This window comes from Lycium barbarum, chromosome 5 (assembly GCF_019175385.1).
Source record: "Lycium barbarum isolate Lr01 chromosome 5, ASM1917538v2, whole genome shotgun sequence".
NCBI classification, from domain to species: domain Eukaryota; kingdom Viridiplantae; phylum Streptophyta; class Magnoliopsida; order Solanales; family Solanaceae; genus Lycium; species Lycium barbarum.
Window position 1 is genome coordinate 38,585,149 of NC_083341.1, and position 27,933 is coordinate 38,613,081.

Sequence of the window (27,933 nt, forward strand, 5' to 3'; positions counted from 1 at the left end):
TTATGCCTTAAGGAAAAATTCTGCATTATGTGGCATACTATAAAAGTTTGCCCATTAAAAGTATGCCCCCACCGGCATAAACTTGTGACGGAATTATCAAAGTTATGCCGGACTCGACATACTTATGCCAAGTCTGCCGATAAGGCATAAGTATGCCGGGTCCGGCATAAGTTTGGTAATTCTTTAACAATTTTATGTCGGTGGGGGCATACTTTTAATGGGCAAACTTTTATGCCAGACCCGGCATAAACTTGTGAAGGAATTACCAAAGTTATGCCAGACCCGACATACTTATGCCAAGTCTGCCCATAAGGCATAAGTATGCTGGGTCTGGCATAACTTTGGTAATTTCTTCACAAGTGTATGCCGATGGGGGCATAGCGAAATTTAAACTCTGCTTTGCGATTTGTTTTTTTAAATTTTGACTGTGTGGGGGTTCGAATATGGAACCCATGGGGTTTAGCCGAAGGGCAAAATTTAAAGATTTCAAATATGAGAGGCAAAATTTAAAGACCACCCCAAAAGAAGTAGAATTCCCCCCAATAATTTATGCTCCGCCCAAATTTACGCCCAAATTTACCATGGGCCAATAGAATGATATAATCTATATGTTTTTCAAGAAATGGAAACATGTAGCTGTGTGTAGCACATTTGTTTTTCCCAGTCATATTTGTTCTTACTTGCACATCTCTCACACATTGAAAATAAAACCAGTAAAACATCACTCTCCTTATGCCTTTCTTTGGTGAATATTCACAATTGTTTTTTTATTTGGCCCACCATTAGTATGCTGTTGAAATTCATTTTTTTGCGCGGATTGCCCTTCTTTTGGGGTGGTCTTTAAATTTTTCCCTTCAAATTTGTGGTCTTTAATTTTTTCCCCTCATATTTGTGGTCTTTAAGTTTTGCGCTTTGCTTGGAAAGGTGGGCGAATACATGAAGTTCTGGGTTCGAACCCCCGCTCAGGCATAAAATAAAAAAATAATTTCGCCAGACAGGACTGGGGGAGTGTATGCCGGATCCAACATACAATCTTTAAGGAAAAGCTAAAGTTATGCCGGATCCGGCATAACTAAAAGTTTGCCCCTTAAGGCAGAATTTTTCCTAAGACATAGTTTAGTTATGCCTTATGGGGCAGAATTTTAGTTAAGGCATAACAAAATTATGCCCCATAAGGCAAGAACTTTTCTTAAGGCATAGACTTTGCCTTATAAGGCAAAGTTTAAGTTATGCCTTAAGGAAAAGTTCCGCCTTATGGGCATACTTTTAGTTATGTCTTTGAGGCACACTTGTTAGTTAAGGCATAACTAAAAGTTTACCTTGAAAAGTAATATATATATATATATATATATATATATACTAGTTATGTGAGGCCCGTGCTAAGCCCGGGCCCAAACTCAAGATATAAAAGTAGATATTTTAACTAAAGAAATATAATTTGTGTTAATACAAGTGTACAACAACAACAACAACAACAGCCATATACCCATTATAGTCCCACAAGTGGGTAGTTATATGAAAGAAAATTTTTCATTCCACTCCTTTAATATTTTAACTTCCATTTTGATGAAATTATTTACTTCAAATCAAATGTGGAGCCAGAATTTGACATTTATAACTTATGTATCCTAATTTTCTGAAGTTATTTAGTTCTAAATAAATAATCTATACATAGTTAATGAACTTTTAAGACAAATACATAATTTAACTTGTGCAGCGGATGGAGTTGCTCCTCTCTTAATTAGGGATTAGGGGTTCGAACATGGATATGAAAAAAAATCTTTGGAGGAAGCGCTCCCCCCGAAGAGGCGTGATACAGTGTGAATTATCTGGATTAATCGGGCTCAAATGCAGATATCGAGCACCAACCAGAAAACCAAAGAACATGAAAAATGAGGTAGGAGGTTCGATAGCTTTTGAAAAGTAGACCTTAAAAACGAAAAACCAAAAAATTGACTTAAATAAATAAGATTAGGACCTAAAAGTAATTAATTAAAAAGTTTTTAAAAAATTGGGAAATTATTGTGAGGACTACAAAAGTCCTCACATTTGCTCTTATATTATATAGTAATATATATATGCTTCAAGGCAAAGTCTGCCGGAGGGAGCAGACTTTTAGTTAAACACAACTAAAAGTCTGCCCCCTCCGGCAGACTTCTAGTTAAACACAACTAAAAGTCTGCCCCTTCCGGCAGACTTCTAGTTAAACACAACTAAAAGTCTGCCGGAGGGGGCATAGCAAAATTTAAACTTTGCCTTATAAGACAAACTTTTAGTTATGCCTTAAGGAAAACTTATGCCTTATAAGGCATACTTTTAGTTATGTTTTATGGGGCACACTTTTAGTTAAGGCATTACTAAAAGTTTACCTTGAAAAGTTAAAAAAAAAATACGTATATATGCTTCAAGGCAAAGTCTGCCCCCTCCGGCAGACTTTTAGTTAAACATGACTAAAATTTTGCCGGAGGGGCATAACGAAATTTAAACTCTGCTTTGCAAATTTTTTAAAAATTTTTGACTGAGCGGGGGTTCGAACCCAGAACCTATGAGTTTTAGCCGAAGGGCAAAATTTAAAGATCATAAATATGAGGGACAAAATTTAAATACCACCCCAAAAAAAGGGCAATTCTGCAAATTGCCCGTTGAAATTTAACCACCAGGCGCAAATCTACAGGATAATTCATCAAGCCCAACAAGCTTCAAGTTCCTCCATATGTTTCCTAATATTGTCACATTTATTTTTACTGGAACTTACTATTCGTCTCTTGATGAATACTAATAATATCTAGAACCAACAAAACGACCAGGTAAAGTACTCCCAATCACGACCCAACACGTAGCACTAGTAAGGGCATTTATGTCTTTTCAGACGGCGAATATAAGCCGGATCGGTTGGCTCAAGAGCGTGGCCGGCGAAGTAGCCGGAGCTCAACCAGCTATGGCGACAGCTTTGCCGTGCACGACGGCCATCGACTCCAGTATAAGACTACTCTCACCATCTTCCTCTCCTCTCACTTCGCTACGATTCTACTCCGTCAACAGACGCCGTCACTCTTCGACTGGTAACAATTGTATTAGGGCGAAGAATGGAGTTCGGTATTCTGTAGAACCACCAAATGAGGGGAAAAGGAAGAAGAGTAGGAATCTAAGTCTGAAATCGTTGTTAAGAAGACGATCGATGTGGAAAAGGATACTGTTTGCATCGACCAAGATGAGGAGCATCATTTTGCTCAATGTCACTGCTGTCATTTATGGTACGTGTCATAAATTCTAGAGATAATGGAACACATACAAAGTATCATTTTTTTGGCGAGTTTTCTACCTCTAGTTCAGGTGTTGCGTTTCCGACCTCTAGTTCATCTAATTGCGTTTTCTAGCTAAACTATCACCAACTATTTATCAAAATATCACCAATTATTTATCAAAATATACTTCGAAGCTAACTAGACTAAGTGTTTGAATATAATGGCCAAAAGGCGCGCGACTGCTTAATTTGCTCATAAAATTTCGTCCACGAGGCATCTGACTCATTAATTTCAATGTGTGTCTTAATAAGGTAGGAAACTCCCAAAAAAGTGATACTGAAGGTGTGTTTTTGACCATTATCTCTTAGTTCTACCTTCATCATTCAATATTTTTCTGAATGGAAGCAGCTACTACTGTAATTGTTGATGTTGTTTGTGCTTTCTACTGTTATTAATTACTACTACTATTACTACTCTCTCCTTTTCGGTCCACAGATGGTATTTCACTAGTCTATTGTGGAAAACAAAATTTAAAATAATATTGAAAAGTTGGTTAATTATGAGGGAATCCATGTACTATTTTATGCAGGATTTAGTTATTCATGTATTAGTTATTCCACCTTCTGTCCTACATAAAATAATACATTAGATTTTCTCATAACTTATACATGCATGAGTTATGCCCGGTTTCTAAATTACAAACCAAACACCGTATTAATTTTATACATGAATAACTTACCTCTTAACCAGTTACCAAACATGGTATTGCTTATGCAGGATTTAATACCTGCATAACTCACCTCGAAACCAGCTACCAAATGACCCCTAATTGTGTTAACAATCTTGTACTAGAATCTAAAGAGATAGCTACTGTAGTGAATATGCGCCTGCTACTACTTGTGCTGTTGTTGGTCTTTCTACCGTTAAAGGGTGATTCTGGATTGTGCTATGTCTGGACCTTAAGAAAGAGGGAATCTCATGGGTGTAGCGTGCTGGGAGGCAATTTTATGCTGATGTATTTGTGGTTAGACACAAGTGTGGTAGCATTATGTTATTCCATTCTATGTGATGTTTATGACAAGAAGGAATATTCAATCTTTATGTGGTGAGAGTTCTGATCTAAAGTTTAGTTTCCATGTTTTAGGGGTTGGAAATACCAGTTGTCAGAGAGGTGTTTACTAAACTCTCTTTGACTAATGATGTAACCTTATTTTTCCCGAATAACTTCTATTTGATTTTGGATAAGGTACAAAACTTAACATTGGATAATTTTTCATGCTAGATAAAGGCATATGCGCCAAAAGTTTGTACCATAGGCTTACACCAGTAATGACTAGCAGAACAGGAAACTGAATAAGAAGGATTGTCTCCACTATGATTATTACAAACAAAACTAAGTAGGCTTTTGGCCATGAAAATCAAATATTCTTCACTTTATTTGTAATTTTGGAGTTGGAGTTGATGATGGAGTTGTGTTTGGTTATAGTTTTTGCAAAAATTATTTGGTTGTTTGAATGTACTGAAAGTGAAAAAAAGGGAAAACAGGGTTTTAGGTGTTTTCCAAATTCCAAATTTTGGAATTTTCATGGCCAAATGCTGATTTTCAAATAAAGTAAAAAAAATTCCAGAAAAAAGTGAAATATTATCATTTAGGAAGTAGCTGATTTCCATAAATTGGACTAGAGTTGACTGGAGAAGAGTTGAGGAGATTTAGACCATCATTGACTTCACCAACTGCCACTGGCCTCTTCATTGAAAAGGGCCCTGCAATACAACACCAATATGGGAGAAAGTCAGAGTAGAATTGAGATGTTTAGTGAATTTATGAACACATAGTAGATTTGAAGTCAGGAGATAAAGCATATGGTTTAGGGTAAAATCCGGCAGAATATGTACACTACCCACTTGAAAAGTTATGAGTCGTATGTTTTGAAACCCCCTGAATTTTAGGTGGAGTAGCTACGAGAGAAACATGAAATATAGTATTAGAAGAAGCTTAGCTGTATCAGCACAGTTTGCAGTCACAGTTGCCTTAGAAATTTGTTCACCTTGTTGACCAATTTTCACCTGTTCAAGTAGTTGATAGAGCTGAGAGAATTCTTCAGGAGTGATTCCTTGCCCCCTCAATTAATCCAACCCATATTCTGACTGCACTACATTGTCATCTCCAACAGTTACTGCATTGCTGTGAGTAACACCCTGAACTTTCTTGACTTGGTGAACTTGAAAATTGGAGGAAAGCCAATGATCTTGTAGTACTTATCAGTGGAGTATCCTGGCTTGTTACAGCAAGACTGTAAGAGCACACCATGGTAGGCTTCCTTGCTTCAAACACTTCTTTAGATTTTCCTTCTCCAACTCCATATTCTGATTGCTTAGTTGTGGATTTGCTTCGAAAAAAGCAAAATCTCCAGGATGTTGTGCGACACGAACTTCTCTCTGATTTTCATCCAATCAGAAGAGAATATGCTTGATTAACAGTGGGTAAGGGAGAGATCACAGGGATATTGACTTTACTGCAAAATAAGTTTCATTAAGACCCATCAGAAACTGGATGAGTTGACCATAGAGGGGTAAAGTGCACTGGAGTTCCGTGCACTATGATTAACACCCATCACCCACTATGGACCCCTCTTGAAGTAGAGTACACTTTCAGTAATATCTTTCGAGGGAGAGTTCAAGAGCCAGTGGATCACCATATCATGGCACCTACTCCATGCTTTAAACTGAGAGGAGCTAGCATCAGGTTCAATGATTGCTCCATCAATAAAGCCTTTGTTTTCAGCAGAAAGTGCTAAGTAGATAGCCCTATGCCAGCCTCCATAACCTTTTCCATCAAATATAGAATTGACAAGTACCATTCCATGTGAGTCACATGGATGAAGATAGTAATGATGAGTAGAATATGTGATGGCCACGGTTCCTGATTCGACTTATGAGTTTTTTTTTTTTCAAAGAAGGGTGCCATTGATGAAAGGTTGAATCAAGAAAGGAAGAAGATGTAGCAAAAAAGAAGATTACTGCTGCCCTGATACCATGCAGAGATTAGAGAATTTCCTTATTGGTTTCCCAATCTGTATAGTGTATTCTATTTATACGACCGAAATGAATAAAATAAAAAGAAAAATATTTACAACTAACACCATGTGCCATTTCTAATTTGTCTATGCCTTACTAACCTTGTAACAAATTCAGAGAATAAAAGTATATACACTGCATTTCCTTGTCTACATCCAATTACTTCTAGAAATGCTGGAGTCCTTAAGTGACTGCCACCTGTTTCCCGATGGCTGTATGGAAGGCCCGGGTTATCCCATGGGGCTGATTTACTATGAAACAAGCTTTTGCTAACTGACACTTTGGGATTGAGAGTTTATTTTCAGCATTCGTTTTTTCGTCTCTTTCTCCGAGCAAGGTTCATTCAACTCCTTCAGTTTAGGTTTAGGATAACTCCTTCAATTTAGGTTTAGGATTTCCGATGCCAATAGTAACCCTATTATACCAAAAACGAAAAAAATTGAAGAATGAAAGATAGGAGAATGAAGAAGAATGGACTTCATCATATATCATCTGCAAAGAGAGATTTGGATCCTGCAATACAATTGATGAAATGATTGTTCATTTCATTGAGTAAACTTCTTCTGTAGATCATCTATACTTACATTACAATTAATTCTTTCAATTGATAACTCTTTTTTTTTTTTTTTTTTTTTTTTTTTTGAGAAGGTAACAGAATTGGACCTTAACTCTTGTTGAAAGAATAATACCAAATGTGCACTGTGTATCCACTTTATGTGTGGGACTATTGCTAGTAGCAAGTTTTAGCAGCCTTGTGAAATTTGAATTGATTATGTGATAGATTGGTATCGCATGAGTTTTAGGCAATTAGCTTACCTATTTACTATTGCCTTAAGGCTCATAAATAAATTAAATATACAGACCTCATACCTTTTTAGCTTGTGACCTAAAGAGGGAAGGAAGAGGCAAGCTAGTTTTGGTGGGAGAGAAGTTAAAAAGAGATTTATGTTATACTTCCTGTCCAATCTGGAAGGGCTTCAAATATTTGTATGGAAGGGTTGCGAACTGCTTTACATTTTTGCTTTCCAAACTCACAGTTTTTCCTCATCCCTTCCATGTTTTCACCTGAACAAACATTTCCAAAGGAACATAGTCTGTGATAGGAACTGATAAGTGCTTAGAGAAGTTTCCAAATAGAGATCTAGAGGTACAGTTTTCTGTAAACGATTTTGCATACAATCTTTGATTGTTGAAGAAAAACGAGATCACTTTAAACAAAAATCAGTGATCTCAAACTGGGGGACAAAAGGAAACTTATCACTTCTGTTAGTTTTCATTGCTCTGTATAGAAGACGGCAAAGTAGTTCTTGAGGAACAGTTAGACCTGCATAATCAATCTCATCCGATCTTTTATATACAATTTTAATAACCTCTGGTGAGATTTACATGTTCAACCTGAGTTTTAGTTAACTTAGGGACTTTACCAAGGCAATAAGGGACTTGCATCAGATGTTGGTTATATTTATTTACTGATCTTGCGCAATGGCCATAAGGCTGAAACATACTTCTATCTCTAAGCTTCAGATGCTAGTTACATCGTAGAAGGTGAGACATACTGCTGACCTTGTTAAGTCATAGCATATTATGTGTTTTGCATGCAGATGACTGTCTTCACCTTTCGGCATGACATTTTCATGGTGGCTAACTTGTTTGTCCACACTGCAGCTAGTAATATCCCTGTAGTCAAAGAAATTGAAGGAGTTGTTGATCCTGGGATCTTCAATGTCGTGCGATTTGCTTCTGCAGCAATTCCCTTTCTCCCTTTTGTACTCCGAGCGAATGATACTCGGACCCGTAATGCAGGGATAGAGTTGGGTTTTTGGGTAAGCTTAGGCTACCTTATGCAAGCAATTGGATTGCTCACATCTGATGCTGGACGAGCTTCTTTTCTTTCTATGCTCACAGTAAGAACATTTCCTGAATTCATAATTTGATAATAAAGCATCTCCAGTAATCGATGATTCCTCCTTGCTGACTCCTGGTAAACTGATCAGATTGTTGTGGTTCCCTTGCTTGATGGCATGTTAGGATCCATAATTCCTGCACGCACCTGGTTTGGAGCTCTCATGTCGATGTTTGGTATTGTGATGTTGGAATCCAGTGGCTCACCTCCATGTGTGAGTTCTTGTGGAATTCCCTGGTTGTCAATTGCGAATATGCTTGTGATATGATTACCAACTGTTTCAATTATTTTTTCTATTAAAAAATAAGTAGTTTAAATTATTTTTTTTTAAAAAAAGTTGTCATTAGGCTGTTTGTTTCCTATCAAACTATGGGCAGCCCCATGCACAAAGCATCCTTGTTAGCAGGGTCCGGGGAAGGTCCGCACCCCAAGGGGTGTGATTAGACAGCCTACCCTAATGCAAGCAACAAACTATGTCCATGTAAAAGTGTTCACCTGCATATCTGAACATTTCAGGTTGGAGATTTGTTAAACTTCTTAAGTGCACTCTTTTTTGGGGTTCATTTGCTACGAACTGAACATATATCACGAAGTACTAGTAAAGAGGACTTTATACCACTCCTTGGCTATGAGGTTCGTTGGAAATCGTTCTTAAACTATCTTCCATCTTCTTGTTGGCCAGTATGATTTCATTCTAAGTACCACATATTTCTACATTTCTCTCTTCAGATGTTGGTTGTTGCTCTTGTATCAACCTTGTGGTACTTTATTGGAGGCTCATTTTTTGGTACTCAAGCAGTAAATCTGTCAGACTGGACATGGTCAACATTCTGGAGTTCAACTTTGTCATTTCCCTGGATACCTGCTCTTTACACTGGCTTATTTTCAACTGGATTATGTCTATGGATAGAGGTACACTTCTCCGCTTGCCTGAATAAATATTCTTTATGGTTCTTTAAATAGCTGCAAACGAGAGCTGCCCTAAGGCTCTTCATGTTTGACTTCGCCTAAGGCTTGAGGTCCATTAGAGATGGGCATTATGAACACTGATTATTATTATCTTCTTCTTTTGTTTGTGTGTGTGATATATATAAAAGTAGCTTCCATGATTCTGGTATTTGCTTTACTATGAAAGTGGACATGCTGGAACGCTAGTTTGCTATGGTCAAAATGGTTTCTGACATTAAAGTACACATTTCACTATATAAAAGGTGGTAGCTTGCCTACCGATTGGGCCAAGAATGAGTGAGAGAGAGGTGAGATTATAGTAGCTCCTTTTTGGTGTATTTTTGCACTATAAATGTAGATATGCTGGAAAGATACTTTGGTTTTGGTATGGTCAAGAGTCAAGACGATTACTGACTTTAAACTTCGTATGTTACTAGATATACGTTTTTAGATGCTTAAGTAGTTGAGTCGAGTAAGCATACCTATTGAGCCAACGATCCTTTTCATGAATGGTTTCTTTACTATAAATGGGTTTCTGCTAAAACGATTCAACCTCTTCACATTAACAGGGTTAGGTACAGTTACCAGTTTCAAAAAAAAAAAAAAAAAAAAAAAAAAAACATTAACAGGGTTAGGTGAGAAGGTCACACAAACATGATATTAGAGCAGGCAGAAATTCTTGATTTGAGTCTCTCCGCCATCCACTATCAAAAAATAATTTCCATGTGCTTGGCCCTGAAAATGAGTTAGGCCCATACATGAAAGGGTGTAGTAAAAATATTATTTAGTAATTAAAAGTAAGCTCTATCTAACAACTTAAGCTTTTAGATGAGACGGTCATACAATTCTGCATAAAGGCAATTGATACCACATTCTAGTCTGGTAGTTGTTTCTGCCCACAGTTTGTATTCTGTATTTTTGACGTTCATATCTAGCACTTTGTATGTGTCCGTTGCTGATATTGGATTGTGTTAGGGAGAAGACATAGGAACTATCTTGCAGATATTGGATTTTGTTAGGGAGAAGACATAGGAACTATCTTGCAGAGTGTTCCAGCTGAAAAATTGGACGGATTGTGAGGGTATTTTTGCACCAATAGTACAATGGAGGGTAAAATTGACCATTTTCATATAGTAAAGGGGCAAATTTAACCCTTTTCCCTTTATTAAATTAGTCAAATTGCTCAAAAGATTAATTTAACAAGCAACATTACTTCCATTTTGGTCAATCCATAAAGGTCTTTACTGTCTTTTAGGAGTGATAGACGATTTTATATGACCGTAGGTCTCCCTTACTCAGATCAAAGCATAATGTCCTCTATTTTATTCATTAACTGAAAACAACACAACTCAAGTTAATCGCTTCGCTTTCTGATATAACTATGTTAAGTCTAAATAGGACTACAACTTAAGAAAGGACCAAGTATTTATTATAAGGATATTAATGCAATCTCCCTTTAAAGAGGAATCTCCAGATTTGTTTAACTTGGCTGGCAAAACAGAGGCTTCCATAGCTTATTGTAAAACAAGACAGGGGAACTATATTTTAGAAGAAATTGTCAGTATTAGGAGATCGATAGACTATTCTTTTTTTAGTATGAAAGTGGTGAGTGTTCAAGGAACTACTATGAGGACCTGATTTATGAGATGACAGTGCAAGCAAATTTGGTACTTTCTCAGTCAGCTCCTACCATGATATATTATATTACAAACATACATTAGCCCCTATAGTATTGGCCTTGGGAGATGATTAAACATGACTCACGTAAATATTTAGAAAAGGGGTTTGGTCATGCACAACTGATGTTACGTATTTGCCAAGGAGATAGAAGACAGTCAATTTTTCATTTGTGATGTGATAATATGACACCTCTATGGAACATACCCCTCATTATTTTTTTTGAAACTGGTATATCTATATTTCATATGTAGCAAACAGTACTTAGGTAGTACTGAAACCATATTTACAAGAAAGTCTAACTTTTACTGCCCTCTCTCTATATTGTATCTAAAACATCAATTATAGTGACAGTATCATTAGAGTAGATCTGATTGCACCAAAAACACAACAGCAAAATAAAGCTTAACTTGATCTTCTGCACCCCATTCTCCACATTCTCAAAACATCTGGAGTTTCTCTCCTTCCAAATTGTCCACCAAATGCAAGCAGGGATAATTCTCCATCTAGTCTTGTCCTTTGCCTGTAAGCCTGTTTCCTCCCAGCTTTTAAGAGCATCTGTAACCTTCCCAGGCATGGTCTAGGAAATGCCTTTGAGATTAAGAATAATTCTCCATAGATGAGTTGTTATCTTACAGTGAAGGAAAAGATAGTTAACTGTCTTTGATGTTTCCCCACACAAAAAGCATCTGGAACATAAAATGAAACCTCTTTTCATCAAATTATCTTGTGTAAGAGCTGCTTCTTTAGCCAGTAGCCAAAACAGGCAACTTTGTGAGGAATTTTTGTTTTCCAGATGTGTTTCCAAGGCCAGTTGGCTATCTGCTGATTGGAATGATTCATCAACTTGTAAGCTGCATTAACTTTGAATAAACCCTTACTGCTGCCTTGCCACCATAATACATCTTCACCTGTCTGTAGTCCACTAAACTGCTCTAGTGTACTAAAGAATTCAACCACTCTTTGCACTTCCCAGTCATTGATATGTCTTCTAAAAATGATGTTCCATCCTTGAGGTGTCCACATCTCTGCTATAGTCCTTTGCTGGTTTAGAACTATATTGAAGATATCTGGAAAGACCACATCTAATCTGCCAACTTCATGCCAATTGTCCTTCCAAAAGCTAGTTTTACTCCCATCAAACACTTTGATCTTTGAATTATCCCTCAACTCACTCCACAGTGTTCTAATGGATCTCCATAGGCTAACCCCATATGGTGTAGTGACCTCCTTAGTCATCCATTTGTCTTCCTGTTCATACTTTGCTTTAATAATATTCCCCCAAAGGAGTTGATTCTTGTTGGTGAACTTCCACAACCATTTCATTCTAAGAGCTTCACTCTGAATCTTCAAGTTCTTGATCCCTAACCCTCCAAGATTCTTGCCAAAAGTGATTGCTTTTCACTTAACCAAGTGGTAACCTTTCTTTTCTTTGTTCCCATGCCATAAAAAATTCCTCCTGATGCTATCCAACCTATTGATGACCCCTATTGGGATGGGGAACAAGGACATCATGTATGTTGGAAGTGCATCAAGTACTGAGTTGATAAGAGTCAATCTGCCACCCATAGACAGATATTGGGTCTTCCACCTGGCCAATTTCTTTTCACACTTCTCAATGACATTGTTCCAAATTTCTACTGACTTAGATTTGGCTCCTAAAGACATTCTAAGATATATTGTTGGTAAGGTGCCTACTTCACCACCCAGAACAGCAGCTAACAGGTCCATGTTTGCAACTTCATTAATAGGGTAAAGGAAACTTTTCCTCCAGTTGATATGCAAGCCAGATATTCCTTTAAAAAGAACCAGAATCACCCTAAGATATCTCAATTGATCCTCTTCAGCATCACAGAATATGAGAGCATCATCAGCATATTGTAAATGAGTCACCTCTAATATGTCATTGCCAATTCTAGCTACATCAAAGCCTTTTATCCATCCATTCAGATTGGCTGTTTTAATCATATTATTAAGGCCTTCCATAGCAATCACAAACAGAAAAGGTGATAAAGGGTCACCTTGCCTGAGTCCCCTTTGTGCTTTGAAAAACCCCGCTGGAGAGCCATTTATAAGGACTGAAAAGCTAGCAGTAGAGATGCAGAATTTAATCCAGTGTATCCATTTTTGACCAAAACCCATCCTTGCTAGCAAGCTCAGAAGGAAACTCCAATTAACATGGTCATAAGCCTTTTCAATATCAAGTTTGCACAAGATACCAGGTTTCTTTTGTTTCAACCTAGAGTCAACTGCTTTATTAGCTACAAGGACAACATCCATGATCTGTCTACCTTTAATGAAAGCCATTTGTTGAGAATCCACCAATTTTGAGATCACTCCTTTTAATCTCTCTGTCAAAACTTTGGAGAACAATTTGTAGATGCTACCTATCAAGCTGATAGGCCTGAAATCCCTTAGTTCCTTAACACCTTTCTTCTTAGGAATGAGAGCAATAAATGTTGCATTGAAGCTTCTTTCGAAGACTTCTTTGTCATAGAAGTTTTGAAAAGCATTCATGATGTCCTGCTTCACTATCTCCCAACACTTGATGAAGAACCCCATAGTAAAGCCATCCGGGCCTGGTGCTTTATCTATTGCGCACAACTTCAAGCACCTTAGCACTTCACTCTCACCAAAGCTACCTTGTAGAGAATCCTTATCCTCTTCAGATAAGACTGGGCAATTGTCATAATGGCATGTAGGTCTCGACTGAGTAGTTTCTTTGTACAGTTTCTGATAGTAATCAATAATTTCCTCTTCTATTCTAGCTGGCTCCTCTGTTAATTCTCCCTGGATCATCAGTTGATCAATATTGTTGAATCTTTTATGTGCATTTGCCACTTTGTGAAAAAACTTTGTGTTCCTGTCACCTTCTCTCCATGAGATTTCCTCATTTTTTATCAACTCCTCGTACTCCATGAACAGTGCTGCCTTCTTTACAGTTTCTAGTTTCTTCCTCTGTTAAAACTCTGTCTCCCAGCACCTCATCCAGTTCTGCCATTTGGCTTAACAGATTCTTCCTTTGATGACCCAGATTTCCTGTCTCACTTCTGCTCCAGTCCTTGAGTTTTGATTTGAGAGCTTTTAATTTACAAGCCAGTACATAGTCAGGCATGCCTGAAAAACTGAAAGAGCTCCACCATTCTTGGACTCTGTCATTGAAGCCAGTTGTTCCTAGCCACCAGTTCTCAAACTTGAAATAGTTTTTGCTCCTGTTCCACGTGCCCCCCTCTAAAGCTAGTGGAATGTGATCAGATACTAATCTTTGTAGGGGAATCTGTTTTATATTACTAAAACTGTCATCCCACTCCTCAGAAATCAGGAACCTATCAATTCTGGAAGCTGTATCTTGATTATCCCTTTTGAACCATGTGTAGTTATCATCTTCTAATTGTAGATCAATTAAGTTCATGTCTTCAATGAAATCAGAAAATTCCACCATACTCCTTGTTCTTCTCCTACAATTTCTTTTTTCTGAGATGAATCTGGCGACATTAAAGTCTCCACAAACAACCCAAGGCCCTTCCATCAATCCCCGAACTGCACCAACCTCGTCCCACACCATCCTTCTTTCGATGTAGTTATTTGGAGCATAGACCCCAGTTGTATGACATGAAAAGTTTTGAAGTTGTGCTTCAAACTTGCACGTCAAAGTATAGCTACCAATTTCCAAAACTTCCCCCTTCTAGCTTCTGCAATCCCACATCATCATGATACCCCCTCTAGTGCCTCTAGCCTCCAAGTAAGCAAATTTGATCCATCTTCCTCCCCACACTTGTTTGACAATATCTCTAATGTCCCCCTCTAGTTTAGTCTCCTGGAGGCATATGATATCTGCCTTCCAGTCAACTACCAAACTCTGCTCAATTCTCCTTTTATCCCTGTCATTCAATCCCCTCACATTCCAAGAAATTATTTTGAACTGCATGGATCCAAGTTAAGTATCTTGCTCCCCTTACTCCTTTCCCCCTTGCTCTTGAATTTAACATCAAAAGTAAGTAGACCTTTTAATTCTTGTGCCCCTTTGAATCTTGTCTTCTTGCACACACTGTCAGACTCCATCCTTCTAGCTTGTCTGCAACTCTCTACTTGTAACAACAATTCCAAGGCCTCCTCTTCATGCCCCTGGAAATCTGCCCCTAGTAATTTGCCCAGTTTGATCATATTTTGTTAAACCCAAACTGATGTCTCCTTTTCTTTGTCATGAATGGCTTGTTGTTGCTGAATGAGAAGAGGTTCAGCCTCTTCTACTTCCCAATTTTCTATAGCTGTGATTGAATTTTGTTGGGCTAATTCCATAGTTTGATCTTCCATATCCCCTGCTCTCATCTTCTCTTTCCTCCAAAGATTCTGTTGCCCCATTTAAACCTTGAGAAATTCCCCCAAAACCAGCCTCTATTGTTATCACAGTTATCTCTGCATTATTTACTTGATATTCTGCACTTTGAAGCTTTGCAGGCTCCGGCTTTTGAATGGAATAAGGTTCCAGTACTTCAACAAAGTGATCGCTGAAGAGATGTTGTGAATTGAGGCCTTGTAAGTCATTAAAAATGGCTTGGCCTGCAAAGTCTGGCCCAAAATATTTATTAAAAGCTGCCTCCTTATTGGGCTCAACCTGCTGGCCCACTTCTGTTATTTCATTTAAATCAACCACATGCTCCTCACGTGCATATGTTTTCAAAAAAACCTTAGCAGTAGAAGAAGTACCACCCACGTGGTCTCTGTCTTTGAAATCCCTGTAAAAAGGGGATTTTTGTACTTCAACGCAGTTGGTAACCCTATCTGCCTGATGGGTAAAAGCAATAACTGGTTCTTGCTCTGTTTCTTCTTCTTCGATGCCTCGTTCTGCTAATTCCGGTGATAATTTGTATCTTGTCTTGCTTTCCGGCCAGATTGGAATGTGGTGAGTGATTCCATTACGAGTTATGGACACCTCTCTTGGCATGTTCCTCCCATCGTTCCTTACTAGAATTCTGGCCCATTTTAGATGATTCTTGAGCTCTGTTTCTTCTTCTGTTGCCATCCATCCTCCACACAACTCCCTTATTTCTTGAAAAATTTTCTGCGACCACAGATGAAGAGGAATTTCGACCGTTTTAATCCAGGTTTCCTTGATTTCAATAGAGTTTGAAATACTCCCCGCTATAGGATTCCACCATTCTAATTGCAACCTGAGCTTTTTCCAAAACCATTGCCCATGAATGGTCCTCTCCGCCATGTATCTATTAGGGAATTCGAATAAGAACAAATCCCCGTACATCTCATAGATGTTCACCCCAAAAACGTTTTTCCAAGTTGAAGTTGACCACCTTCTTATATCGGCAAGTGTGGGTCTTTCCTTAGCCTCTTCTCCAAAACACCCCACTAAACATCTCTTCAGAAGCCCTTTCTCTTGTCCTTCAGCAGTTTCAGAGATGACAATGTTTCCACTGTTACTAGTCACCTCTGCTTTACGAAGACTCTAAGTCTGCCATTTACTATCTTGTACAGCCTTCGCATACGGGTAGTTGGCCTCAGTTAATCTCGGGGGAGCAGCCAATGCTACTTTTTGGAGCATTTAATAAAGCTGTTGATCTTAAATGCTATCTCATTCCAACCTGCATTCAAGACTGGTTCAGGAATAATAAGTACTGATCTTCCTCCACCATTCAAGGACAGAATGCTCATGTATCTCCTATGCTCATTAAATTTCCTGGTGCAAAAGTGCTCTGAGTCCTGCTTTGAGAATTTCCATCTCCTAACCACTCTTTTCTGGTCCTTTGAAGCCTCTGTAAGAGTAAAGCAAATCCATTCCATGATCTTGCTGCTGATGGTTGATCTCCTTATCATTTTGCGACTTCTCTCCACCCATTCATACCATTCTGAGTTGCTGGCAGACCACCTGGTGATATCAAAAGATTTGAACCCAGCGTTAAAATAAATCCTGTTCTCCCCCATTCCAAAATCTGGAGAGAGAAGCTAAGAAAGATGAGGGAAGCAACTACAGAAGGTGAGTCCCTGAGAAAAGAAGAGAAGAATGAGAGGAGAAGAAAGAGAAGAATAAGAGGTATCTCCGGTGGAAGAATACCGGAGAAAGAGAGATTCTCCCTCCTAGAGGGAAGGAGAGAGAAGAGTCTCGAAAAGAGTGCCTGAGAGCATTTTTAGTAAGATCATTTTGTGTCTAGTGCAATTTTTTGAGTCAGAATTATCATTCCATACATACCCCTCATTATCTATGATGTCAAGTGAGTGATGCCAAGATATCTGAATGATTACATATGCTGGTCAGGAAGGATTGCCAATAAATAGGTTACAAAGATTGGAAACACAATCACGACATGCATTGTGGGTCATGTGAAAGTAGAGGAACCAACAGGTTCTTCCAAACGAGTAGCTTCATAACCCTAAAATACAATGTCTGCATCTATAAGATTTTGTGTGCAAGCAAATCACACCAGGAGCTTGTATTTTTTTTTTTGGTTGCATTGGGGGGAGTTGATTAAACATGACCTGCCGCAGCTTCGACTTACCGAAGACTTCACTTTAGATAGGATGGTATGGAGGTCGCAGATTAGGGTAGAAGGTTCGTAGGTAGTTGAGTTGTCTCGCTTTTCAGCAGGATAGACTTGGTGGTAGCATGGAACATCATTCTGTCATAGTAATAGCTTTATTCGCGTAGTTTCTTGCTTTTTGATATCTATTACCATATGTTGTTTATTATGTTTTGGTTATCGCACTATTTTGCTGTTGTTACTGTTCTTTGATCTGAATGCTCTGTGTATTGCTTTCGGTATTCAGTTATCATGTTTTCTTCACTGTTGTATCTCCTTTTTTTATAATTGCTTTGATACGCTACACTTGAGCCAGAAGGTCTTTTAGAAACGGCCTCTCCACCTCTACGAGGTAGGGGTAAGGTCTGTGTACACTCTACCCTCCCCAGATCCCACTTGTGGATTACACTGGGTATGTTGTTGTTGTATAGAAGTAGTCCAACTGGGGGCGGACCCACCTTATATGAAGGGGGTTCAAATTATCCTCGTAATTGGGAAAAATACTTATTTTTATGTGTGTTGTTACCTTATAAAAAAAAAAATATTTTTATGTGTGAATTTCATCCAAAAAATAGAAAATAATGGATATTTTAGATTAGATGAACCCGTTTGGCAATAGAGGAAGATGTAGTGCAGGGCCAAGAGGGTTCAAGTGTGACCGAGGTTCAATCCTACGTAGGAGCGATTAACATTGATAAATTTTATAAACAATGTCCCTTGGCTAATGTTATATATTGCTATATTTACAACACTATGTTTGAATTTATCTTTCAACGTGAGTGTTAATAGGAGGTTATTAAGTTTATAGTTTCTAAATTATATTCATTAGTTTATTTAATTTGTTGTGATTGAGGTTAATTAATTTTCAAACGTTAGGCCACAATTTGCATGTTTAATTAATGTTCGATCAACGAGAGCATTGTAAAATTGTTACGCTGAATGTCTTTTCCTTTTTCTTTTTCCTATTTTTCTCTATAATATGTTTTCTTGTTCAAATCAAATAAAGATTATTCTAATTAAAGTTTTATTTTAATTTTAAGAAATTAAACTTTTCTACAAAGTGACTTTTGGTTCTCTCCATTTTTCTTGCTAAACATGAGAATGTATTTATCGAAGTAATTATAATTTGCTAAATTTTGTTTAGTTTATCTTGAACTTTTCACTTGTGTTATATTTAATTTTTTGGGTTTAGAGCATAAGCTCTTTTTCTTTAATTCTTTGTATTAATTTATTTTAGCTCATAACTCTTTTTTCCCGCCTTCTTTCATCTGTAACAACTTTGTTATTAATAAAAAAGAAAATTATTTTAGATTTTATTGCATTTCTTAAAGTTATTAGATTTTAAAATTTGTTAATAATTTCTATCTAAGATAACAAATTACTAAATTAGTTGAATTTGTTAAATATTTTAGATAAATTGCTAAAAAAACTAAATATGTAGATTTTTTTAAAAAATTTCTTTAAAAATTCTTATTTTCTTTAAAAAGAGTGTCGAGCTTGAGATGACTTATCTTGAGGTGATGTTATGAACTGTCACGACCCAAAAATCAAGATAGCCGTGAGGGCGTCTACCCAACCCATAGGGGAACCAAAATAATTCATAAGTTTTTCTAACCAGTTATTAAGCCGAAAGTAAAGTGAGAAGCCAACATATCCCTTAATGCTGAGGAATACAAAGTTACCAGTTTAAGAAAAGGTAAAGTGAGAATAAGACATAAGTCAATAAAAGTAGTTCATAACTCAAGTATGCGGTAAACGGAATCCATACCTAAACCTGGAGTCATAGTACAAGAGCTACTAATACGGGACTACAAGTTTGAAATGTCAACATAATTGTTTAGAAAGTAAAGCACAGGAATAATGAGAGAAATGGAGTCCGGTGTTGCGAATCAGCCAAGCAGCTCACCCCGATAACTCCAACAGCAAATCCTCATTGTTGGGCAATACCTCGGCCACAACTCGTGCTCGGAACAGAACTGGCACACAAAGGGTGCAACAAGTGTAGAGTGACTATGGGAAATACGCGTACTCAGTAGCATTGTTGACGGATCCTAAACTAAAGTGATGAGGAGAGTTGGTCTTCCCAATTCCTTGTACAAAAGAGTTGGTCTTCCCAATGCATACCCTCCACACTTTATTAACCAGTTCAAGTAGATTATAAAGTTAACGTAAGAAAATAAAATGATCCCACAATGCAATAAATAGCAGAAACTAGCAAATAAGATATGAAATGCCTCCATACCGAATAGGGTTCCATGAGTCAATCAAGAAAGCAAATAAAGTCTGGTTCTTCCCAAGAACCCACGAACGAGCTAGAAACAATCATTAAAATCAAATAAAGATGAGATGTAATGCAATGCAATGGTCCATAATGCACCAGTATACACACACTCCCGCAGTAGGTTTCACTTGACTCATGACTGACTCGTGAGGTCCAAATAATCACTCAGAACCACATCTCCCGGATCACATCGGGTATCCAACCAATGTTGGCTATAACATCATCACTCCGTCCGGAACTAGATCTAATCGGATGACATTGAACCATCACCATATGACTCATCTAGAAAAGTATGCCAAGATATCACATGAAAGCATGAAATAAGTTTGCACCCAACATGTAATGACAGTGTACTAAAGGGATGCTATAAATAGCTCACTTTCATCATTTAGACGAGTATCGGAGTGATGTATGCACAAAACGTCACGATGACTAATCAAGTTTGGCTACAACAAGCCTAAATACACTGAGACAGTCAAGTCAATCAAGTCAAATAAGTATCTATCAGCTAATGCCCAAATGCTCTGGCATTCTTGAATACAACATTAATCACATTTATTAATTTATCCATAACATGGCACAGGTACCCGTACAAGTGCTCCTCACCTCACGAGTACGGGACCCCCATTCACCACTTCCTTGGTTAATTAATTACCAACACAAACACTTCATAAAACGATCATAAAACAACCTTACCCTTCCTCAAAGCATTCAAAACGATCCCAATCTACTCAAATATGTAATCTACGTAAGCGTAAAAGTCCGTAGACACCCATATTGCTATTTTACTCATCCGAATCTAAAACGTCAACCCAAAAGTCAAATTCGAGTCTCGAAGGTCCAAACTGTAATTTCGTCGCAAAATTAGCTTACTCATAACTTATAGGTCATGATCCCAAAAATCATCTATTTCCGATCACGAATCGATGCTCAAATCAATGATTTACTCAAATCTTAAATCCTAGGCAAAATTCCAAATTCTACACCCAAATCACAATTTAAAGGCCAAAACTAAGGATTCATGAATAATTACCGAAGGAAGATTAGATTTTTATCCTCGTGACAGAATCTCAAAGTCCTCTTTAAAATCTCCCAAAACTGAGCTTCCTACTCCCAAAATCGTGATATGAATAACAAAAAAAGAAGTGGAGATTTTATTCTGCTTAGGCATGAATCCTTCGTAGTGATTGTGACATCCTCCCGCGATCGCGACAGCTTGACCGGCCCGACGCTATCACAAACGTGACCACCTTCATGCGATCGCGAAGCACAAACTAACCCGGCCCCAAAACCCTTCTAAGTGACCGTGAGCCTCCCTCTGCGATTGTGATGCTTGCCCCAGCCACTCTACGCGAATGCGACAAATGGCTGGCACCAGAAAACAACAATCAACTAAAATCCCTGATCTTCGTTTTAATGCTCGAAACTCTTTCGGAACCTCCCGGACACAAACCAAATATGCAAATCAGTCATGAAACACGCTACGAATCTGCTGGAATGCTCAAAACACCGATCTGGGGTTGTCTTTACTCGATGTTGACCGTGGTTAACCTAGATTATTAAACTTAACTAGTTTCTCCACCGAGTGTCCGAAACACTCCTGAGCCCCTTGGGATCCTTCCCAACTAAGTAATAAATCATGTTCAGACTTAACAGAACTTTCCAAACTCGAATCCGAACCCGGATATTGATTTTGGTCAACCCTTTTCATTTCTTCAACTTAAGAATCTTTCTTCTTTGATACTCACCCCATTGCCTCAGGAACTGTGCCACCCATCCCCGCAATTCAAAAACACCATTTACGGGGAGGGTTATTTTGGCAAAAAGTAGATCCAGAGCTCAAAATGATCTAACGGGTTGTTACATGAACATAAAAAAAGAAAAAAGAGAACTGATAAACTTTTTATTGTTGTGATCAATGCCGCTAACAATGTACTGTGGTTTCTGACTGAACCTGCTTGTGTAAGATCCTGGGTCCACCAATGATTCTTCACTTCTTCATAATTCCCAATTTGTAAACAAGTGATTCTGCGGCGGAGAAGGGGACTATGCTTTTCCTCTTGACGTTAAGTCTTACTCAAGAACGCTAACCTCTGATTTTCCTCTATAGGTTAAGTCTTACTCAAGAACACTAACGAGTCAAGAATGAAGTTGGTTAAAATGGACTTAGACTAACATTTGTCTTAAGGTAGAACGTAAGAGAACAATAAAGTATGCTGTAAACAATGTGTGTAAAAGACTGAATGATAAAAAATAGTTCAAAGATAAATGAATTGAAGTTGATTGATTGCTTTTGTGATGATTGGACAATATTTATCACTGTACATATTTATATTACGAGAAGGTATCCGTTAACAAGCTCAGTCAGCTATTCGACTGTGTTAGAAATCTACTGCTAACTATAGGACATTATCCTGTTGAGTTTTTTTAATATAATAGGACATTATCCATCAAAATAGTGTAGCGTATGATACATTCTACCGACTCCTATTGCACATTGGCTGATCATGTAGTAGACGGTGTTCAACTGCTATTTCTTGCTCCTTACTCCAATGAGAAGCAGTGCCTGATGGAATATTTGGTGTGGTGACACAGTTAAATGCAGTACCTTCTTGGCCTATGTGAGAGTGGTTACAGTCTTTACGCTGAATTATCTGGCTGGCTCAATATATGTCCTATGATATTTGTTGGCAAGTCAAGCGATGTGTCTTGCCTCTAATGGACCAAGGCAATCGCGTGTCTGATTCAATGGAGGACCTAGATCTTGGTGTTAAGAAAAGGACTACGTCTTTAAGAAAACAGTGTCTCACACGTGTTTTCTCAATTTGTTTCTATGACAATTGCTAGCATTCTTCCAAATTGGGCCAGAGAATCTCTGATCCTTTCTGAACAGCAGTTTACTACTTTTAATTTGAAACATCATGGAATAGTACTAATTTGAGAAAATAGGAGGTAGTTATTGATAAATACCTTCTCATCCCATAGCCTTGGTATTCAGTTGATGCTGTGTATGACTGAGTTCCTAATTCTTTTCTATCCTTCGATAATTGATCCCACATCTTGGAAATGTCTGCTTTGAAGATAGGGTATGGATATTCTTTATAAGTAACGTATAATTAAGAAAAGCTTTTCTATCGTGTCCACTTTGAAAGGCTCACTCCTAAATGGGTCTGTATCCGGAGGAATTTAGTGTATTTTACTATGTTGCTCGGACTCTTCAAAGATACCGACGGGTGCGTGTCGGATCCTCCAAAAGTACTGCATCTTTGGAGGATCCGACACGAGTGCAGCATCGTGTTTGGAGAGTCCGAGCAACTTAGGTTTTTCATGCTATCATTGAATTTTCATTCTTATAAATGATGTTAGTGTCCTAAATCTTTGTTACTCCCTCTATTCCAATTTATGTGACACCCTTTCTTTTTTAGTCTATCCTAAAAAGATTGTCACCTTTTTATAATTAGAAACAACTTAACTTTAAAATTCTCCTTTTACCCTTAATGAATGATTTATAGCCACACAAATGTCTAGGGTTTATTTTAGACCACAAATTTCAAAAGTCTTTCTTTCATTCTTAAACTTTGTGCCAAGTCAAACGATGCCACATAAATTGGGATGGAGGGAGTATAATTTACTGCTCACAATTCTGTTATCTTGATATGTATGAAGAGTATTAACTAATTTCTCAGGATTACGGGTTCTCATTAACCTCTCCTTCAACTCTAGCTGAACTCTCATTTTCTTACATTTTTCATCGTCTGTCCTTACATTCATGCTCGGGTAAGCCAAAAGTCAAATGTTTGGACATCCTTGGTTAATTATGCTTTTGTTGGCCCAGTTTGGAATTGACCTGTCACCTGTCTGAATGTTAATAGCTCTGACAACTTTCATCATATCTGCCTTGAGAAAAACAACCCAGGATATTTAATCTGTACTATTTCTTTTGACGATAAGAAGAATTACTGAAAGCTGAATGATCAGTATTTGGATCATGAATCTCTTATAGTACTAGAAATATGCTTCTTTTTGTTTCTTAACATATTTAGCAATTGGTGTTGCTTTCAAAGATATCAGAAGAATGAATTAACATCTATACTTGGCCATCATATTTTGTGTGTTATCTCAATTTTGTGTGCAGATGGCTGCCATGTCTAATGTGTCAGCAACAGAGACTGCAATAATTTATGGCCTGGAACCAGTATGGGGTGCTGGGTTTGCCTGGTTTCTCCTTGGTGAGAGATGGGGTTTAAGTGGATGGATTGGGGCCGCCCTTGTGTTAGGTAATACCAATTCCTACTTTCAGTTCGTAATAGGAAATCTTTCAGTAATTTGGTTCTTGAAGCAACAGATTCATCAACTTTGGCCAATATTATCTCATGACTTCTGTTGAGCTATCATTCACAATGTTGAAGAACAACGAAAGCAGAAAATTAAAACATAGATAAAAAGTGAAAGTAAATTGACCATCATCTTGATTTTTGATTGTAGTAGGTTGTGGTGTTGTTATCAAAGTTCGGATCTAAAAGAAATGAACTTGTTACAGGAAACTGTCTTGATGCATTAACATTAGCTATGATTAAGGCTGGCAACCGGTTCCAACCGGAACCGGTTATGGAACCGGTTAAGGAACCGGCCGGTTCCGGTTAAAAAATCGGAACCGGTTAACCGGTTCCGGTTTACCGGTTTTTCACTCCAAACCGGAACCGGTCCGGTTTGGAGTGGTTAAAATCTATTTATTTTTTATTTTTTGTATTATATATATATATTATAGTATTTATTAGTATATTGTAGCTATATTTACATATGTTAGACAAGTTTATAATTAAAGTTTAAATATTTACTGACTAACAGCAAGTCAGCAATACAGAATAGTGTTTTTCGTATACATATATATGTATAACTTATATATATAACTTATATAGACTTATATATATATAACTTAATATAACTTATATATACTTACATATACTTATATATTTGTATAACTTAATATATATACTTATATATATGTACTATATACTCTATATACTTAAATATATGTATAACTTAAATATATGTATAACTTAATATATATACTATATATATGTATAACTTAATATATATACTAAATATATGTATAACTTAAATATATGTATAACTTAATATATATACTATATATATGTATATATATGTACTATACAACAACAACAACAACAACAACCCAGTGAAATCCCACAACGTGGGGTCTGGGGAGGGTAGAGTGTACGCAGACCTTACTCCTACCAAGGTAGGATGGCTGTTTCCGAGAGACCCTCGACTCAATAAAAACATAAAAAGAGGTCAGATACGGCTAAGAGATTCAAAGCGATATGGAAATGAAGTAACGCAAGCGACACAGATAACATAGAATAATCAAAGCACAGGAAATAACAGATAATAGCATAATAGCATAAATTAGAGCACAAGAAATTATACTACGATAATGCGACTATTAATAAGGCAGGGTAATGAGACTATCTACTAGCCTTCTACCCTAATATGGGTCCTCCAAACCCTCCTATCTAAGGTCATGTCCTCGGTAAGCTGTAACTGCGCCATGTCGTGTCTAATTACCTCTCCCCAATACTTCTTTGGCCTACCCCTACCTCGTCTGAAACCATCCATGGCCAACCTCTCACACCTCCGCACTGGGGCATCCGTGTCTCTCCTCTTCACATGCCCAAACCATCTCAATCTCGCTTCTCGCATCTTGTCTTCCACCGAGGCCACTCCCACCTTGTCCCGAATATCCTCATTCCTAATCCTGTCACTCCTGGTGTGGCCACACATCCATCTCAACATTCTCATCTCAGCAACTTTCATCTTTTGAACGTGAGAAACCTTAACTGGCCAACACTCCGCCCCATACAACATAGTCGGTCTAACCACCACTTTGTAGAACTTTCCCTTAAGTTGTGGTGGCACCTTCTTGTCACATAACACTCCGGAAGCAAGCCTCCATTTCATCCACCCTGCCCCAATACGATGTGTGACATCATCGTCAATCTCCCCGCTGCCTTGCATAATAGACCCAAGATACTTGAAACTACTTTTCTTCTGGATGACTTGGGTACCAAGCCTCACTTCCAAGCCGGCCTCCTGAGGTGCTTCACTAAACTTACACTCTAAGTACTCTGTCTTGGTCCTACTCAGCTTAAACCCTTTAGACTCCAGAGTTTGTCTCCAATCCTCCAGCTTAGCGTTAACTCCGCTACGAGTCTCATCGATCAGGACTATGTCATCCGCGAAAAGCATACACCATGGCACCTCACCTTGAATTTGCCGCGTCAATCCATCCATCACCAAGGCAAATAAGAACGGACTAAGAGCTGATCCTTGATGCAACCCCATCACAACTGGAAAGTGCTCTGAGTCTCCTCCTACTGTCCTTACCCTGGTTTTGGCTCCCTCATACATGTCCTTGATCACCCTAATGTACGCCACAGGTACACCTTTAGCCTCCAAGCATCTCCATAGGATTTCTCTTGGGACTTTGTCGTAAGCCTTTTCTAGGTCAATGAATACCATGTGTAAGTCCCTTTTCCTCTCCCTATACTGCTCCACCAGTCTCCTCACAAGATGGATGACTTCTGTAGTTGAGCGTCCCGGCATGAATCCGAACTGATTCTCTGAAATAGACACGCCTTTCCTCACCCTCATCTCCACCACCCTTTCCCACACTTTCATAGTATGGCTTAGTAGCTTGATACCTCTATAGTTGTTGCAACTCTGGATATCTCCCTTGTTCTTGTATAGAGGGACCATTACACTCGACCTCCATTCTTCAGGCATCATTGCCGTCTTAAAGATGACATTAAACAACCTAGTCAGCCACTCCAAACCTGTCGGGCCCGCACTCTTCCAAAATTCCCCAGGAATCTCGTCAGGTCCGGTCGCTCTTCCCCTGCGCATCCTACGAACAGCACCCTTAACCTCCTCAACCTTAATACTCCTGCAATACCCAAAATCTTGACGCCTTCCAGTATGTTCTAGATCTCCCAACACAATGTCTCTGTCCCCTTCTTCATTTAAGAGTTTGGAGAAGTATGACTGCCATCTCCGTCTAATGAGAGTCTCCTCTACCAATACTTTGCCATGCTCGTCCTTGATGCACTTCACTTGAACCACATCACGTGCCTTTCTCTCCCTCGCCTTGGCTAGCTTGAACAATTTTTGATCCCCTCCTTTCTCTTCTAGTTCAGCATAAAGGCGTTCAAAAGCTGCCGTTTTTGCCGTCGAAATATACTATATATATATTTATATACTATATATACTTATATATATGCATAACTTAATATATATACTATATAAGTATATATACTTAATATATATATGCTATATATTTATATATAATATATATACCAACGTTTTTTTTTTTTTTTTTTTAATTTTTCACCGGTTTAACCGGTTTAACCGGTCCGGTTCCGGTTTCCAAAATATTGGAACCGGACCGGTAAACCAATACACGGTTAACCGGAACCGGTTAACCGGTTATACCGGTTCCGGTTCCGGTTTAACCGGTTCGGTTACCGGTTAAAACCGGTTAAATGAAACCGGTTGCCAGGCGTAGCTATGATGAAACAAGTTTGACAAAAGGCTAAAGTTTTATGTCATGCATGTCATGTACCACTCTGTCCCTAGTGATTTGAATTGTGAATAACATGGTGTGGTGGACAACCTTGTCACCAATACTCATGCTCTGGCTTAATCTTAAAGTTGACATAGGTCGGATGGTCTTAGGTTTTATTCCACTGGGGAAATGTCTGCATAATTTTCATGATTCCATTACTCTCAACTTTAATCAGTTTCTATTATATATACATGTAGGTGGAAGTCTATCAGTTCAGATAGTTGGAGCTTCATCTTCTTCTTTATCAGGACAAGTTGAAAAAGTTATTCAGGATGATGAGTTATCATCAATTTCTGATAAAAGGAACAATATTCGTGCTTCACCACTTGTTATTAGCTGCAAGGAAGATCCAACTGACTTGTTGCGGAAATGATGAGTGTTGTTATGTTGATGCTTCTTTCTTGCGATGTATATATTAGGTGCGTCTTGTCTAATCCAGAAATATAGTATCTCAGCAGTGTGCATGTACATAACAATATACAGTTTTTACAAATGAAATCTTAGTATACTTAGTTTTCCTCTGTTCTCAACTTATAAGAAAACTAGTATACGTACCCGCGCGATGCGCGGTCAGTTGATTAGTGTAGTCATGAGTATACAGGTTTATTGAACAATTTCATGATTCA

General features: G+C 38.0%; 1 protein-coding gene across 1 annotated transcript; it reads left to right on the forward strand.

The window, feature by feature from the left end:
* The first annotated feature begins 2,710 nt into the window (after positions 1–2,710).
* LOC132640817 (uncharacterized) lies at positions 2,711–27,933 on the forward strand. The gene is made up of 7 exons (XM_060357600.1): positions 2,711–3,254; positions 7,989–8,227; positions 8,318–8,440; positions 8,743–8,859; positions 8,956–9,138; positions 23,798–23,939; positions 27,505–27,933. Exons 1-7 carry the CDS (start codon positions 2,858–2,860, stop codon positions 27,678–27,680), a joined length of 1,377 nt encoding a protein of 458 aa, XP_060213583.1. The 5' UTR covers positions 2,711–2,857; the 3' UTR covers positions 27,681–27,933.

Bases quoted from the DNA above. Each gene is read 5' to 3' on its own strand.
- LOC132640817 (XM_060357600.1), top strand. From the start codon at position 2,858: ATGTCTTTTCAGACGGCGAATATAAGCCGGATCGGTTGGCTCAAGAGC. The intron at 8,228-8,317 runs GTAAGAACATTT...TAAACTGATCAG, and splicing joins CTTTTCTTTCTATGCTCACA to ATTGTTGTGGTTCCCTTGCT. The intron at 9,139-23,797 runs GTACACTTCTCC...TTTTGTGTGCAG, and splicing joins GATTATGTCTATGGATAGAG to ATGGCTGCCATGTCTAATGT.